The 18,942-nt window shown below is 37.4% G+C and overlaps 1 protein-coding gene and 1 long non-coding RNA gene across 4 annotated transcripts in view; one reads left to right on the top strand and one right to left on the bottom strand.

Moving 5' to 3' along the window:
* LOC144581023 (uncharacterized) overlaps positions 1-18,942 on the bottom strand; it is a 198,369-nt gene that overhangs the window by 24,732 nt on the left and 154,695 nt on the right. The gene's annotated exons all lie outside the window — the stretch shown is intronic.
* Positions 1-18,942, top strand: part of MTMR8 (myotubularin related protein 8) — a 167,586-nt gene that overhangs the window by 70,349 nt on the left and 78,295 nt on the right. For all 3 annotated transcript variants that reach the window (XM_035289439.3, XM_035289437.3, XM_078362807.1), the window contains 3 exons: positions 873-922; positions 5,237-5,437; positions 8,278-8,406. In XM_035289439.3, coding sequence (XP_035145330.1) covers positions 873-922; positions 5,237-5,437; positions 8,278-8,406 — 380 coding nt within the window. The remainder of the gene's footprint in view (positions 1-872; positions 923-5,236; positions 5,438-8,277; positions 8,407-18,942) is intronic.

Genomic DNA, 18,942 nt, shown 5'->3' with positions numbered 1-18,942 from the left:
GCTACTGTACAGAGTAGGAAAACCTCAAAAAAGTTTGCAAAACTGAATGGATGACTATTAAATAGGTTGTCCAAGGGGCTCATCATTTTTAACATGTCAGCTGTTTGAATGTCTTGACTCATGATTGTTTTTTAGTGCTAAATCTGAATTTAAGGCCTCTTAGTTGATCTTTCTAAGAAACAGAACTCACCATAGTGGTTTATTCTCATTTCTTGGAAAGCTTTTTTGTTTTTGTTGAGATGGAGCATTGGTCTGCCACCCAGGCTGGATTACAGTGGCACGATCCTGGCTCACTGCAAACTCCGCCTCCTGAGTTCAAGTCATTCTTATGCCATAGCCTCCCAAGTAGCTGGGATTGCAGATGTGCACTACCACACTCGGCTAATTTTTGTATTTTTGTTACAGAGCTGGTTTCACCATGTTGGCCAGACTGGTCTTGAATTCTTGGCCTCATTTGATCTGCCTTCCATGGCCTTCTGAAGTGCATACCTGGCTGGAATTTTTTTAAAATGGTTAAAAATGGTTTTGTTACTGGTATAAAGCTAAGAGCTGCCTTTGGATTTCTGTTTTTCAAAGGTTGAGTTTAATATCATGCTTATCAGGATTGCATTTAGTTCTGGCTCAGTGGCTTGTCACACATCATGTGAAAGCCAAAGGAAATTTGACTCTGGATATGTCTGAGAGCATCTGAAATCTGAAGGTACCCTATATAGGCCTATGAATGAAGTCTAAGTTACTTCATTATCATTTAGGAAATAACTTTTTTATGATCGGTTCAATCATTCAGCAAAGTGTTTTGACATTCTTGTATATATGGTTAATTCATTTTATGATTTTCCTAATACAAACTCTTTCTTTTGTATAAAATGAAGATCTTGATAGAGAAGGAATGGATATCCATGGGCCACAAATTTTCCCAAAGGTAAAAATATACTCTTTTTGATGGAAGGGGCTGAGGATAATTCATTAGGGTAAAGTATATAAAAACCCCAGAATGTACATGTAGAGAAAGCAACAGGAAGTTGAACATGGCATAAATCACTTTTCATCAAGAAACAAGTATTCTAGATAATATGCTAGTGTACTAATGTGACAAAGGTAAGCAGAATACTATCTCTGCTTTCAAGGAGTACCAGTAACTATATCAAATTCTTAAGTATTTCAAGGAAGAACAAGTCATCACAGGCTACAGAAGGAAAAGTGCTTAACTTTGCATGAAGAGGTCAGGGTAGGCTTCCAGGAGTATATAGCATTTAGGATGAATTTTTGGAAATGAATAGAAATTTAATAGGAAGAACAAGGGAATGAAGAGGTCATTCAGATAGAGGGACTAATATCAAGACAATGCACCTTTCAACCTTTTGTAAGAAAAAAGACAGTTGGAGGTTTGTTCTTTTTTAAGGAGTGAGGACAAGAGTTTATATTTATCTGTTATCTGCTATAAACCAAACAGCCTCATTAAGGCTTTACCTATCTTATCAGGACAATCAATAAATATTTGACAAATGCCTAACAATGTGCTGTATATTATATCAGACACTAAGCTGATTCCAAAGACAAATAAAATTTGAGTTTTGGCCAGACGCAGTGGCTCACACCTGTAATCCCAGAACTTTGGGGGGCTAACATGGATGAATCACCTGAGGTCAGGAGTTTCAGACCAACCTGGCCAACATGGTGAAACCCCGTCTCTACTTATAATACAAACATTAGCCAGGCATGGTGGCAGGCATCCATAATCCCAGTTCCTCAGGAGGCTGAGGTAGGTGAATTGCGTGAACCCAGGAGGCAGAAGTTGCAGTGAGCTGAGTCCACGCCTTTGCACTACAGCCTGGGTGACAAGAGCGAAACTCTATCTCAAAAAAAAAAAAAAGAAATTGAGTTTTACCCTAATGAGATTATAATAATTCAGGTCTTATTTTCCCCCATTGATATGCATTAATTTAATTTCATTTGGTTTCTACTCTGTAGCTATTTGGGTCTATTTATTTATTTTTCCTTCACCCACAAACATTGTCGCAGTCATTATGTTAGGTATTGAGGAAATTGAGTTGAATCAGATATAGTTCCTATCTCTTCTATTAAAGAAAAGAAAAATCAGTGATGACAGTGTAGTATGATAAGTGCTTAAGAAAGAGGGAAACATAAACAAAGGAACTTTACCCATTCTGGGGCAAAGAAGGCTTCTTGGAATAGGTGACATTTTAACTGAGATTTAAAGTATGAGTAGATGTTATTTAGAAAGGGAGAAAGCATTCTAGCACTGATGTATTTGAAACCATAAAGACATTAAACAGGATCATTTATTTGAGGAGCTACAAGCAATTCAGTGTGGCTGGGTCAAAGGATGTGTAGGGAGAATAGAGGAAATGAGGCCAGGGAAGTGGAGCCAGTGAGGAGAAGATCATATAAAGCCCTGTTTGTTTGTTTTTTAAAGCTAAAAGATTGAGTGTTTTGTGTACATAGTAAAGCTATATTGGAGGACTTTGAACAAGGCAGTGACATGATGTTCAGATCTATATTTTACAAATATCTCTGTGACATCATGTGGAAGATTGAAATTGGTGACAAAGGGCTGAATTAGTAGGCTCTCAGAATTGATGAGGGCCTGAAAAAAAGACAGATGCAATGGGATAGATACAAAGGTATTCAGGAAGTAGGACTCACCAGAAGATGGGAGAAAAAGTCTAGTTAAACTCAAAGGTTTCTGCCGTAGGTAACTGGGTTTATTGAGATAGAGGATACAGGATAATACAGGGAAGGTTTGGAAAGATAGCTTCAGTTTGGGACTTAATTGGCATGGGGCATCCAAGAGAAGATATCCAGTAGGGAGACTATTCAGTAGTAATCTGGAGCTCACTAGTTCTGGATTGGGTAGAGAGGTGGTATAGAGGGAGTAATCTGCTTATAATTGGTGGTTTAAACCATGGATTCAGATAAGGTAACTAAAAAAATTGTATATAGAGGAAGAAGAGCCAAGGGGTGGCACACAGCCTTGGATAATACTGACACCTGAAAGTCTAGTGAAGAAAGAAGTTCATGAAGGTTGCTGTGAAAGGGTGGTTAGTGAGGTAAGAATAAATCGAAGGATAGGAAAGAAAAAACATAAGAGAGGAGAATCTCAAGAGAGTAGACAGCAGTGTCATATGCCTCAGAATAACCCAAGAATCGACTTCGGCAATATGCAGGTTTTAATGATCTTTAGTGATAACTGGTTGAGTAAAGTGGTGAAAGCAGAAGCCAAATGGTTGTGAATGGAGGCATGAGTGAGGGATGAGGAAGTGGAATGTGAGTATATAAATCTCTTTCAAAGAACCTTGGCTCTGAAGTGGGTAAAAGAGAAGGGGTGGGATTTGGGTTTGAGGAAGTATATTTCAAGACAGGAGATTTGAGCAGTTTCTTATGATGAGAAGAAAGAAACATTAAAGAAGATAAGGTGATAAGGTTGAAGATATGAAAGAAAAAGTGGGTTTTTGGTAGAGTAAGCCTTCTGGGCAAACGGGTGAAAATTCCAGTCCAAATGAAAGATTAGCCTGAGCTATAATGAAGAACAGCTTTTCCATGGAGATTAGGTGAAAAGACAGGCAGAGAAGGTGCTATATATGCTTATTAGAGGCAGAAGTTAGACTTCTTTTTTCTATTTAATGGCCTTGATATTTTTCAGTGACACTGGAGTGAAGGAAGATATTAAATTGATTCGGGGTTTGAGAAGGAAGTTTAAAATTTGTAAGAGCTGTAAAGGTAATGAGAAAATGGTGTTAAGAACCTACATGAAGATTATTTGAGAGCAGTTAAGATGCAGCTGAATATCGAGTCTAATTTTGAATGGTGTGAATTGTACGATTTTATAATTTCTTGAGCATTATTAGGATTATTAGAAGCAGAGAACAGAGCTTTTAAGGCTGATCTGTGGTTGTATTTAGAAGGAAAATAATGACAAGAAAGATTAGAAAGTTGAAAAAAATGGGGAGAGAGTAGTTAATAGGGGAGATCATGGAATTTAGGCTTGATAAGGAAAAAGAGAAACCAGTAGGAATCTGGCATGTGGAGATATCCTGAAATAAGGCCTGAAGGAGTTAAGAAGATGAGCAGCTTTTGGGAATATAATATAAGGTGTTCAGAATGGGATACTGTGATTAAGATTTCAAAGATGGAGTAAAAGCTACTAGCCAGCCTGTGGCCAGTGGATTCAAAAGGGTGGAGTAGAGGTAAAGATCAGTGAAGGTAATTTGATTTGTGTTAGTTAAGGAATCTGTTGAGCTAATGTAAGTCATCTACATCAACACCAAAGCTTAAGACCGTCAGATTGTTCAGAGAATGTAGAGAAGTGACTCAGGGATTCCAGAAAACATAATTGAGGAAGGAGAAGGTAAATAAGCTAATAGCAAGCCCCATAAAGGAAGTGTTTTTAAGGGCCTAAAAATAATAACTTAGAAGCAGCAAGGTGCTTCTAAGAAGCAGAAGGTGCAAGGAGAAAGCTAAACCCACCTCTGCTTTGTTTTAGTATTATGGTATGTGGAAAGTGGAATGATCAGCATTCTCCATTTTATTTTGACCCCAAGGAAAGGTGGTATCCTTGTGAGCCATGCTGTAATTATATCAGAAGGTAGAGAACCTGCAGTATAGAAACTGAGGGTGCCATGTTGGTTTCCAGTGGAATAGTGTTTTCAGTGGTTGATAGGGTTGGTAAAGAGAGCATTATGAGGAGGAAACATTAAACAGTTCTGGGATGAGGTTTCATTCATGCACTTAATAAAGGGGGTTTCTTAAATACCTATTTTGTGCCAGGCACTATGCAGTAAACAATATAGATGAGATCATTGCTCAGACAGAGCTAAATGTAGCTATTTAAATTAAATTAAAATTAAATACAATTAAAAAGCCAGTCAGCCACACTATCCACATTTCAAATGCTTAACAGTTAGCGGCTGCTATATTGGACAGCACGACTGTAGAAATTTTCCATCATTGCAGAAAGTTCTATTGGAAAGAGGGTGAAAAAGAAAATAGATGAGATGACCAAAGGGCTTACAGTCTGGATGATAGTACAGGACACCAGCAGCTAAGAGGTTTGCTGGGATTAACTAGCTTTGAGATTCTGGCTGGCATTTTGGTATGAGGTGTTTCCTTGCCACTGCCAACAGGGACAAAAGATGACCTTGTTACAGCCTACTCCCAACAGTGTAATCCTTGATGCTAACTAGTGTCTTTCTTTACCTTTATTTGCATCTCTCAGGTGTGGCCACCTCGATGGAGACTCTAAAGAAGTGTCCCCCGTCTTCACTCAGTTCCTAGACTGTATTTGGCAATTAATGGAACAGTTTCCCTGTGCCTTTGAGTTTAATGAAAACTTCCTGCTGGAGATCCATGACCATGTTTTCTCCTGCCAGTTTGGAAACTTCCTTGGAAACTGCCAGAAGGATCGGGAAGATCTAAGGTGAATTTACTTTGTGAGAAAACAGTAAATAGGCAGAAGGGGGTCAGTGCAAAAAAGAATGTACCTACCACCCTGAATTTGGCATAGTAGTCAAGAAAGGGGAGGAGATCACAATAATATAAAACTTTTGAAGCAGAAAGCACTCAGTGTTTGCAGCAGAGATCTTTCAGAACCATGAGATTTCTTATTTGTAAAATAGGGATAATAATGCCTACTTTTTAGAGCAATCATGAGCCAGTAAAATAATGGATATACAATGCCTTTGCAGATAATTAATTGCTGTGCAGGTATGAGTAGTCATTATCTACTTCTCACTCATATTAGGGATCACAAACTAGCAGCTCATAGACCGAACCCAACCCAACAAGCATGGTTTGTTTAGTGTGTGGAGTATTTTTTTAAAAACTCCTAATTAGTTGCCAACATTTTTGTTTATTTATGTAGCTTTTTGGGGAACAGATGGTATTTGGTTACATGAGTAAGTTCTTCAGTGGTGATTTGTGAGACTTTGTGAACCAGTGGATCCCATGTATTTTGAGGTGTTAACTAAGGGACTTGCTTGCTGGTTGAGTAGGCTCCCCATGGTCTCAACTCAATAAGAATCAGTTTTGTAATATAAATGCCATAATCTTTAGTTGCCCACCTGGGAGAACTCATGGATATTTTCTATTATAAATTTCCAATTCAGCTATGTGACCCATCTCCTGAACAGTGAACCCAATTTGTAGTCTTTTATCCCTCAACCGCTTCCCACCCATTCCCCCCGAGTCTCCAGAGTGCATTGTGTCATTCTTATTCCTAGTTGCCAACATTTAAATATCAGGAGATTTCACATTAAATTCAATTATTTTAGGATGTTTTTCCTAACTATTCTGAAAACTCAGGAGCTCTGGCAACACTAGATGGTATTTTCTCATGATAATAATAAGCTAGAGCTGAATAGTAGCTGTTCCATTTGGATGAGGCAAGTTTACTCTTGTTGACTGCAGTTCTTATCATTCTCTATAGTTTATTGTTAGCCCATTTCTAATGTTATCTCCCTAGTTCTAGTAGGTAGTTGAGTTTGCACCCCTTACTTAAACTAACATCCTCACAATATATGAGACATAAGTACTTTTTGAAATTGACAAGAGAGAGCTATGAACAGTGTTTTCCTTATTTTAGAGACAGAGTAAAAGAAATAGGAAAGTAGCTGTTTCACAACTCACTCCTATTTCACAGCTGTTGGCTGAGTTAGCAGTTAGCCCAACTCTCAGGCCCCTTTATAGCATAGCCAGGATGAGATTACTTCTCTGTGATTTAGTTTTCCTGTCAACATAGAGAACAATAATAAGTCTTTCTGTTTTAACATTTGTACTTACTTGGTAGTTTCTCTCTTGCTGCCATGCATGTTTCTCTCTCTCTCTTCACAACTAGACCTTTGTCACTTACTCCCCAAGTACTTTTAAGATTTTCATTATGTCTTTAAGTTATTTCCCTAGGCATTAAAACTCAGGATCTTTTCCATAATCTTTTTTCTTCTCTTAATATCAGGTCAATACATGTAGTATTTTTCATACAAATATGAATATTCATTTAAAAACTACAACAATTAAACATTTTAATGTATTTTAAAGTAGTGACTACTTAAAATAAGCAGAAGTGTCATTTATTCATGAATGGAAAAGCATGGGTTTTGAGTCAGGCAGACTTGGGTTCAAACTTTGGCTCTGTCACCTACTAGCTATGTGACCTTGAGCAAATTAATAGTCTCATTTTCTCATTAGTAATTTTGGGCTAAAATATCTATCTCACAAGATTTCACTGGGAAAATTTAAGGAGGTATTTTAGGTAATGGGTCCGGAATAGTGTTTGAACACGTAGTAAATGCTCAACAAATTAGTTACCTTACCAGTGCAGTATTTTTCTTTTCATGTTATAAACCAATAGCAGATGAAACAGACAGATATACAGGGCCGTTGGCCTCACTGAAATACTCTGACAGTTGTATAAGTTACAGGACAACAATTTTAGGTCTTACTACTTGTACCACTCTTCAGTTCTCCTTTAGCTTTCTTCGACATGGTGTGTGTGCAAATGACGTTCTCATGAATGGTTACACAGCAGCTCACATTGGGAACCAGTGGATCCCATGTATTTTGAGGTGTTAACTAAGGGACTTGCTTGCTGGTTGAGTAGGCTCCCCATGGTCTCAACTCAATAAGAATCAGTTTTGTAATATAAATGCCATAATCTTTAGTTGCCCACCTGGGAGAACTCATGGATATTTTCTATTATAAATTTCCAATTCTCTGTCACTGTCTTAAACCTTCTGAAGGGAGGTTTTATTTATTTAAAGCCAGAAGCTGGCTTTAAATAAATAAAATATAGAAGAGCCAGATAATCACTCCATAGGACCTATCTGTTAACTTACCAGACTTTCAAAAGCAATTCAAAAATTTTTAAAACCAGAAAAGTCATTAGTTCATAAAATCCTTGATTTGGAATGTAACTTAGAGGTCACATTTAACGATGAGGAAACAGGCCCAGAGAAAGCTCGGGATTTTCTTAAAATCACACAGCTATTCCACAGCAGAAATTGGACTTAGAATCTCCTGTTCTCCAATATGGAACTCTTTCTAACCTCTGATTTATTTTAAAGATAGATAAATTGAAGCCCAGATAATTTGTTACTCCATCAACACTTATTAGCCACTTATTTTTCTTCTGTCATATCCTGTCCTCCTTTCTTGAGTTGGGTTACTTATTAGTAAAATTTGCTGCTTATCATGTTCAACAGGACTATTGAGATTGCTTGCTTGCTGCTTTTAATTTTTTGGCTTGTTTTTCTTTTCTAACAGAATCTATGAGAAAACACATTCTGTGTGGCCTTTCTTGGTTCAGAGGAAATCAGACTTCAGGAACCCTCTCTATAAAGGCTTCACTATGTATGGGGTGCTCAATCCTAGTACTGTGCCCTACAACATTCAGTAAGTTCTTAAGTTTTTCCCTCCTTTTGTATAGCAGGTTCTAGGGTCTCGGCCTCTTTGCTTCTCCTTGGATAGCTGCCACCATCTGTACAAGCCTGGGTATGGAATAGGACATTCTGTCCTCATATCAGCCATTTTTTGCTGCCTCTGAAAACAAGAGCCCAACTCCTATTGGTTTTCAGGGCTTTTCTGTTGCCTGCTTAGGGAAATGAATAAGAAATTATAGTTGATTTATAGAAATACAAACAGTCAAGATAAAGTTTGTTTGATTCATTTACTCTTCCTTTGTATCTTCTTCTAGTTTTTTGTCCCTTCCCCGAAAAAAGAAAAATGAGGGAAACCAAGAAGTGCTGGTAATGTTTTCTATATTTTTCCAAAGCTTCTGCGGCTGAAGCACTCACAAAGAGTATAAAACAGAACTAAATAAATTTATTAGCTCTAATAGCTTATTTTGTGGATTCTTCAGGATTTTATAAATATAAGATCGTGTCATCTCTGAATAGAGAGTTTTATTTCTTCCTTTGCAATTTGGATGTCTTTCATTTCCTTGCCTAATTGCCCGGCTAGAACTTCCAGTACAATGTTGAGTAAAAGAAGTGAAAGGAGGCATCTGTGTCTTGTTCCTGATTTTAGGGGTAAAGTCTTTCACTATTGAGTATTGATGTTAGCTGTAGGTTTTTCACAAATTTCCTTTTTCATATTTTAGGATTTTATCTTCTGTTTTCAGTTAGTTGAATGTACATTTTAATTTTTGCTATTATTACATTTAAAATTTTAATTGACACAATAGTCGTACTACATACGGAGTACAGAGTGATTATGCTGTTTGTCTTTCTGTGTCTGGCTTATTTCAGTTAACATAATGTTCTCATCTGTGTTGCTGTGAATTACAGCATTGCTTTCTTTTTTGTTGCTAAAATAGTATTTTCTCATGTATACTTACCACATTTTCCTTCTCAATCCATCCGTTTATGGACACTCAGGTTGATTTAGTATCTTGGCTATTGTGAATAGTGCTGCAATAAATATGGGAGTGCACATATCTCTTCAATACAATGACTTCATTTTCTTTGGATATATACCCAGTAGTGGTATTGCTAGCTATATCATAGGACAGTTCTATTTTTACTTTTTTTAGGAACTCCATGCTGTTTTTCATAATGAATGTACAAATTTACATTTCCACCGACTTCACCTTGTTGATCGTTTCCTTTACTGTGCAGCAGAAGCTTTTCAGTTTGATATAATCCCATTTGTCTACTTCTGCTTTTGTTACCTTTGCTTTTAGAGACATAGCCAAAAAATTGTTGCTCAGTCCAATATTATGAAGTATTTTCCCTGTTTTCTTCTAGTAGTTTCATAGCTTTGGGTCTTTCATTTAACTTTTTAGTCCATTTTGAGTTGATTTTTGTATGCAACAAGAGATAGGTATCTAGTTTCATTCTTTTGCAGATGGGTATCCATTTTTTTCCAGCACCATTTACAGAAAGTTGTATTTTCCCCAATGTTTGTTCTTCACACCTTTGCATGTATATGCATTTTTCTTTCTGGGCTCTCTCTTCTATTCCATTGGTCTATGTGTCTTTTTTTTTTTAGATTAGTATCATGCTGTTTTGGCTACTATGGTTTTGTAGTACATTTTGAAGTCAGATAGTGTGATGTCTCCAGCTTTTTTTTTTTTTTTTTTTTTTTTTTTGCACAAGATTGCATCAGCTGTTCAGGATCTTTTGTGGTTCCATATGAATTTTAGGATTCTTTTTTCTATTTCTGTTAGGAATGTCATTGGTATTTTCTTAGAGATTACACTGAATCTGCAGATTGCTTTGGTAGTGTAGACACTTTAACAATATTAATTCTTCCAGTCCATATAGATGGGATATCCTTCTGTTTATTTGTGTCATCTTCAATTTCTTTCATCAATGTTTTATAATTTTCAGTGTGAAGGTCTTTCACCTCCTTGGTTAGATTTATTCCTAAGTATATATTTTTTGTAATGATTGTAAGTGGAACTGTCTTCTTGAGTTCTTTTTCAGATAGTTTACTATTGATATGTAAAAATGCTGTTGATTTATGTATGTTGCAACTTTACTAAATTTGTTTATTAGCTCTAGCAGTTTTTTTGGTGGAGTCTTTGGGTTTTCTATATACAGTGGACTCTTAACACAGATTTCAAACGTGTGAGTCCATTTTTATGTAGATTTTCTTTCACCTCTGCAACCACTGAGTCAACAAGACCAACCCTTTTCCTCTTCTTCTGTCTATTCAACATGAAGATGACAAAGATGTAGATGTTTATGATGATCCACGTCCACTTAATTAATAGTAGATACATTTTCTCTTTCTTATAATTTTCTTAATAATATTTTCTTTTCTTTAGCTTAACTTATAAGAATACTGTATATAATACATATAACCTATGAAATAGGTGTTAATGATTTATGTTATATTGATCAGGCTTCTGGTCAACAGTTGGCTACTAGTAGTTAAATTTTTGGTAAGTACAAACTTATACATTGATTTTCCAATGTGCAAGGGTTTGACAGTCTTTTTTATTATTTTATTATATTTATTTATTTATTGTTTTTTGAGACAAAGTCTTGCTCTGCCACCAGACTGGAGTGCAGTGGCGAGATCTCAGCTCACTGCAGCATCCAACTCCCTGGTTCAAGTGATTCTTCTGCCTCAACCTCCCAAGTAGCTATGCCCAGCTAATTTTTGTATTTTTAGTAGAGATGGGGTTTCACCATGTTGGCCAGGATGGTCTCCATGTCCTGACCTCATGATCCCCTTGCCTTGACCTCCCAAAGTGCTGGGATTGCAGGCATGAGCCACCGCACCTGGCCGGGTTTGACACTTCGAACCTTGGTATTGTTCCAGGGCCAACTGTATACACTCATGTCATCTGCAACCAGGGACAGTTTAACTTCCTCGTTTTCAATTTGCGTAACTTTCATTTCTTTCTCTTGTCTAATTACTGTGGCTAGAAATTCAAATACTAAGTAGAATAGAAGTGGTAAAAGTAGGCATTATTGTCTTGTTCCAGATCTTAAGGGAAAAACTTCCAACATTTCCCTGTTCAATATGGTGTCAGCTGTGGGTTTGTCATATGTGGCTTTTATTTTTAGTAAGATAAATACTTTCTATACACAATGTGTTGTTTTTATCATTAAGGGATATTGAATTTTGTCAAATGCCTTTTCTTCATCTATTGAAATGATCATATGGTTTTTGTCCTTCATTCCATTAGTGTTCTGTGTCACATTTATTGATTGGCATGTGTTGAGCCGTTCTTGCATTCCTGGGATGAATTCCACTTGATCATAGTGAATAATCTTTTTATCTGCTGTTGAATTCTGTTTGCTAGTATTTTCTTGATGATGTTTGCATTTGTGTTCATCAGGGCTATTCTTTCTTAATTGTGTCCTCGCCTGGCTTTGGTATCAGGGTAATACTGTCCTTATAGAATGAGTTTAGAAATATTGTCTCCTCTTCAATTGTATTGACTAGTTGGAGGAAAATTGGTATTCATTCTTTAAATGTTTGGTAGAATTCAGCAGTGAAGCCATCAGGTCCTGGGCCTTTCTTTAATGGGAGATTTTTATTACTTTGTTGATCTCATTACTCACTATTGGTCTGTTCAGATTTTCTATTTCTTCATTCTTTAATCTTGGAAGGTTGTATATGTCCAGGAATTTATCCACTTTTTACAGGTTATCTTGGTTTTCTGGCATAAAATTGTTCCTGTTACTGTCTTGTGATTCTTTTTATTTCTATGGCATCAGTTGTAGTATATCTTTTTTTATATCAATTTTATTTGAATGTTTTATATTTTTTTTCTTAGGCCAGCTAAAGGCATCTCAATTTTATCTTTTTTTAAAAATAACCGTTTCATTGATGTATTTTGTTACTTTAAGTCTCTCTTTTCTTGTCTTCCCTTTTCTTTTTTTGAAACAGAATACTGCTCTGTCCCTCAGGCTACAGTGCAGTGGCACAACCATGGCTGACTTCAGCTCCCACCTCCTGGGCTCAGGTTATCCTCCTGCCTCAGCCCCCTGAGTATTTGGGACTACAGGTGCATGCCACCACATCTGGCTAATTGTTAAATTTCTTTGTAGAGATGGAGTCTCACTATGTTGCCCAGGCTGATCTTTCCTGGCCTCAAGCAATCGTCCCTCCTTTGCCTCCCAAAGTGTGGGATTACAGGTGTGAACCACCAAGTCTGTCCTCTTTTTTCTCTTCTCTTTTCTTTATCTTCTTTTTTTCTTGAGATAGGATCTCACTCTGTTGTCTAAGCTGGAATACAGTAATGCAATTGTAACTCATTGTAGCCTCAAACTCCTGAGCTCACATGATCTTCCTGCTTCAGCCTCCCAAGTAGCTGGGACTATTGGTGCCTGCAACTACACCTGGCTAATCTTAATTTTTTTTCTAGAGATGGGTCTTGCTTTGTTGCTCATGCTGGTACAAACTCCTGGCTTCAAGTGATCTTCCTGCTTTGGCCTCCCTAAAAGTGCTAGGATTATAGGCATGAGCTACTGTACCTGGGCTGTTTCATTTCTTTGTACTCTTTATTATTTCTTTACTTTTACTATTTATAGGTTTACTTGGGTTCTGAAATTTTTAATTCCTTTGGTGGATTGTTAGGTTTTTAATTTGTGATCTTCTTTTTCAATGTAGATATTTGTTACTATAAAATTCCCTTTTAGAACTGTGTTAGCTGTGTCCCAAGGATTTTGATATGTTGTATTCACCATGTTAATCAGGCTGGTCTTGAACTCCTGACCTCAGGTGATTCATCCACCTTGGCCTCCCAAAGTGCTGGCATTACAGGCTTGAGCCACCATGCCCCGCCTGTATTCCCATTTTCATTTCTTTCAAGAAATTTTTAAACTTTCTTTTAATTTCTTTATTGACCCATTGGTCATGTAAGAACATGTTGTTTAATTTACATATATTTGTGAATTTTCAGAAGTTCCTGCTGTTACAGATTTCTAGTTTTATATCACTGTGGTAAAAAAATATACTGGAAATGATTTTGATATTCTTTTTTTAATTTTTTATTTTACTTTACGTTCTGGGGAACATGTGCGGGTCATGCAGGCTCATTCCATAGGTGCATACTATATCCGGCATTTCTCCCCATGTTATCCCTCCCCACCCTGCACTGTCCCTCTCCTAGTCCGCCCAGCTGCCTCCAGTGTCTGATGCTCCTCTCTCTGAGTCCACGTGTTCTCATTGTTCAACACCTACCTATGAGTGAGAACATGCAGTGTTGGGTTTTCTGTTCCTGTGTCAGTTTGCTAAGAATGATGGTTTCCAGATTCATCTAAGTCCCTACAAAGGACACGAACTCATCATTTTTTATGGCTGTGTAGTATTCCATAGTGTGTATGTGCCACATTTTTTTTGTCCAGTCTTTCATTGATGGGCATTTGGGTTAGTTTCAGGTCTTTCCTATTGTACACAGGGCTGCAATGAACATATGTGTGCATGTGTCATTATAGAAGAACGATTTATAGTTCTTTGGGTATAATGGGATTGCTGGGTCAAATGGAATTTCTATTTCTAGATCCTTGAGAAGTCACCACACTGTCTTCCACAATGATTGAACTAATTTACACTCCCACCAACTGTGTAAGAGTGTTCCTATTTTTCCATATCCTCTCCAGCATCTGTTGTCTCCAGATTTTTTAATGATTGCCATTCTAACTGGCATGAGAGGGCATCTCAATGTGGTTTTGATTTACATTTCTCTAATGACCAGTGATGATGAGCATTTTTTCATATGTTTGTTGGCTTCATATATGTCTTCTTTTGAAAAGAGTCTGTTTATATCCTTTGCCCACTTTTGAATGGGGTTGTTTTTTTTTCTTGTATATCTGTTTTAGTTCTTTGTAGATTCTGGATGTTAGCCCTTTGTCAAATGGGTGGACTGCAAAAGTTTTTTTCCCATTCTGTTGGTTGCCGATTCACTCTAATGATGGTTCCTTTTGCTGTACAGAAGCTCTGAATTTTAATTAGATCCCATTTGTCTATCTTGGCTTTTGTTGCCATTGCTTTTGATGTTTTAGTCGTGAAGTCCTTGCCTATGCCTATGTCCTGGATGGTTTTGCCTATGTTTTCTTCTAGTGTTTTTATGATGTTAGGTTTTATGTTTAAATCCTTAATCCATCTGGAGTTAATTTTGGCGTAAGGTGACAGGAAGGGGTCCAGTTCTGCTTTCTTCACATTGCTAGCGAGTTTTCCCAACACCATTTATTAAACAGAGTCCTTTCCCCATTGCTTGTTTTTGTTAGGTATGTCAAAGATCAGATGGTTGTAGATTGTGCTGTTGTTTCTGACGCCTCTGTTCCATTCCATTGGTCTATATCTCTGCTTTGGTTCCAGTACCATGCTGTTTTGATTACTGTAGCCTTGGAGTATACTTTGAAGTCTGGCAATGTGATGCCTCTGGCTTTGTTCTTTTTGCTTAGGATTGTCTTGGTTATGCTAGCTCTCTTATGATTCCATATGAAATTTAAAGTGGCTTTTTCCAGTTCTGTGAAGAAGGTCGTTGGTAGCTTGATGGGCATGGTGTTGAATCTGTAAATTACTTTGGGCAATATGGCCATTTTCACAATATTGATTCTTCCTAACCATGAGCATGGAATGTTTTTCCATCTGTTTGTGTCCTCTCTTATTTTGTTGAGCAGTGGTTTGTAGTTGTCCTTGAAGAGGTCCTTTCCATCATTTCTTAGTTGTATTCCTAGGTATTTTATTCTCTTTGTAGCAATTGTGAATGGGAGTGCGCTCTTAATTTGGCTCTCTGTTTGTCTGTTATTGGTGTATAGGAATGCTTGTGTTTTCAGAACATTGATTTTGTGTCCTGGGACTTTGCTGAAGTTGCTTATCAGCTTGAGAAGATTTTGGGCTGAGTTGATGGGGTCTTGTAAATTTACAATAATGTCGTCTGCAAATAGAGACAGTTCAACTTCCTCCTTTCCTAATTAAATACCTTTATTTCTTTTTCTTGCCTGATTGCTCTGGCTAGAGCTTCCAATACTATATCGAATAGAGGTGGTGAGGAATAGAGGTGTCTAGTGCCTGATTTCAAAGGGAATTCTTCCAGCATTTGCCCATTCATTATGATATTGGCTGTAAGTTTCTCATACATCGCTTGTATCATTTTATGATACGTTCTGTTGATACCTAGTTTATTGAGAGTTTTTAGCATGAAGAGCTGTTGAATTTTGTTGAAGGCCTTCTCTGCATCTATTGAGATAATCATGTGGTTTTTGTCTTTGGTTCCATTTATATGATGGATTACATTTATGGACTTGAATATGTTGAACCAGCCTTGCATCCCTGGGTTGAATCCTACTTGATCATGATGAATGAGCTTTTTGATACTCTGTTACATTCAGTTTGCCAGTATTTTATTGAAGATCTTTGCATCAATGTTCATCATGGATATTGACCTGAAGTTTTCTCTTTTTGTTGAGTCTCTGCCTGGTTTTGGTATCAGGATGATGTTGGTCTCATAAAATGAGTTAGGGAGGATTCTCTTTCTTTGTATTGTTTGATATAGTTTCAGAAGCAATGGAACCAGCTCCTCTTTGTACATCTGGTAGAATTCGGCTGTGAACACATCTGGACCTGGACTTTTTTTTGTATTAGTTAAGGCTTGTTCTACAGGCTACCATATGATCTGTCCTAGAGAAAGTTTCATGTTCTCATGAGAAGAGTGTTTATTCTGCAGCTCTTTGGTTGAATATTCTCTAAATGTTTGCTAGGTCCATTTGATTTAGTGTGTCATTTTAATGTGACGTTTCTTTATTTTCTGTCTAGATGATCTGTCCATTGCTGAGAGTGGCATGCTGAAGTCTCCTTATATTATTGTGATCTATTCCTTTTAATCTATAATAATTGCTTCATTTATTTCAGTACTCGGCTGTCAGGTATATACATATTAAAAATTTTCATATCATCTTATTGAAATAATTCCTTTTCATTATAAATGACCTTCCTTTCTCTCTTTTTTTTTTGAGACAGAGTTTCGCTCTTGTTACCCAGGCTGGAGTGCAATGGCGCGATGTCAGCTCACCGCAACCTCCACCTCCTGGGTTCAGGCAATTCTCCTGCCTCAGCCTCCTGAGTAGCTGGGATTACAGGCACGTGCCACCATGCCCAGCTAACTTTTTTTGTATTTTTAGTAGATACGGGGTTTCATCATGTTGACCAGGTTGGTCTTGATCTCTTGACCTCGTGATCCACCCACCTTGGCGTCCCAAGGTGCTGGGATTACAGGTGTGACTTCCTTTCTCTTTTTATTGTTTTTGCCTTAAAGCCTATTTTATCTGTTATGATTATAGCTACTCCTGTTCTCTCTTGGCTTCCATTTGCATGGAATATCATTTTCTATCTCTTCACTTTCAGTGTACATGTCACTCTGGGCAGGTACCCCCTGGAATTGGTATGCCTGACTGGTAAGTATGTAGGCATTAGAAGTCTGCCAGCTTGGAACAGGGCTCCATGGATGCAGCATGTCTGGCTGGTATGTTGTCATTTGGGGGCCAAATCACCAACTTGGGGCAGGGGCACCTGGAAGGAACATGCCTAGCTGGTGAGCACACAGAATTGCACATGGACAGTGAACCTGGCTGGTGAGTGTGCTGACTGTGCACATCACTGGGTAGGGTTAAGTTTCTTTACTGGGCAAGAGTACCTATTCTTCTAGGGGCAGAGTACCACTTGCCCTGGTGCTAGAGTGGTGGACCTAGATTCTGAGGCTAGGGTTGGTTGCTGCAGTCACCCGAATGTGCAAGGCAGAGCCCTTCCTAGGCAGCTTGTTCTCAGAGGATAGAGTGTTGTTACAGCTTGGATGGGGAATGATGTACCACCACTAAGGTGGTGTAATGACAGCATAGCCTCAGCAATGAAAAGATGCAGTTATTGCTGGCTCTTGGAGCAGGATACACTCTAGCTGTGACTCAGGTTTTAAGATGGCACTATATAGCTGCAGCTTGGGTTATGGTGGGGGAAATTTGTACAGTGAGTAATGAAATTGAAACCATAATAGAAAGTCTCCAATCAAAGAAAAACCCAGGACTTTATGACCTCACTGATGAATTCTACTAAACATTTAAAGAACGAATGCCAATTCTTTTCAAACTAGTCAACAAAGTTGAAGAGGAGACAATACTTCCAAACTCATTCTATAAAAACAGTATACCCTGATACAAAAAACCAGACAAGGACACAACATTAAAAAGTATATCCCTGGCCAATACCCCTGATAAACATGAATGCAAAAATCCTCAACAAAATACTAGCAAACAGGGGCTAGTCACAGTGGCTCACACCTGTAATCCCATCACTTTTGGAGGCTGAGGTGAGAGAATCACTTTCACTTTATCTCTACACAAAAAAATCAAAAAATGAGGCAGGAGAATGGCCAAAGCCCAGGAAATCGAAGTTGCAGTGAGGCATGATTCCACAACTGCACTCTCACTTGGGTCACAGAGCAAGACCCTGCCTCAAAAAAAATACTAACAGAATTCAACAGCACATTAAAAAGATTATTCACTATGATCAAGTGGAATTCATACCCAGGATACAAGAATGGTTCAACATATGCTAATCAATAAATGTGACACAGAATGCTAGTGGAATGAAGGACAAAACCATATGATCATTTCAACAGATGAAGAAAAAGTATTTGATAAAATTTAACATGTCTTCATGATAAAAACTCAACAAATTATGTATGGAAAGTGTGTACCTCAAAATGATAAAGGCCATGTATGACAAACCCACACCTAACACTATGTTCAACAGGGAAAAGTTGAAAGCTTTCCTACTTGAAGTTTATTGAGCTTTGTACATCTGTAGATTCCTGTCTTTTATCAAATTTGTGACATATTCTGCCATTATGTCTTGGAATATTCTTTGTGCTCCTTTCTATCACTCCTATCCTTTTAGGACTCTCTCTACGCACTTATTGGTCTGCTTAATAGTCTTCCACAGGCCCCTGAGGCTCTCTTCATCATTCTTTTTTTTTTTTCCTCACAGACTGAGTAACCCTAGTGGACCTATCTTTAAGTTTATTAATTCATTCTCTTACTTGCTGAAATCTGTTGTTTAACTGCTCTAGTTAGTGTTTCATTTCAATTATTGTACTTTTCATACCCAAAATTTCTGTTTTGTTTTGTTTTTATTATTTCTGTTTATTGATACTATCTATTTGGTGAGATACTATTCTCCAAGTTTCCCTTAGTTATTTTTCTATGGTTTCCTTTAGCTGTTTGAGCATATTTAAAACAGTTGATTTAAATTTGTTAACTAGCAAGTCTAATATCTGCATTTCCTCATAGACAGTTTCTATTAATTGTTTTTCCTATGAATGGGGCATACGTTTTTGTTTTTTTCTTAATGCCTCATAATTATTTTGTTGAAAACTTGGTAGTTTCAATATTGTAATGTGGTAATTCTGGGAATCAGATTTTTACCTCTCTCTCGGGTTTTTTTTTTTTGCTACTTCTTGTGGATTGTAATTGT

Source organism: Callithrix jacchus, chromosome X (assembly GCF_049354715.1).
Source record: "Callithrix jacchus isolate 240 chromosome X, calJac240_pri, whole genome shotgun sequence".
Lineage (NCBI taxonomy): Eukaryota > Metazoa > Chordata > Mammalia > Primates > Cebidae > Callithrix > Callithrix jacchus.
This window is presented reverse-complemented; position numbering and strand designations above follow the sequence as displayed.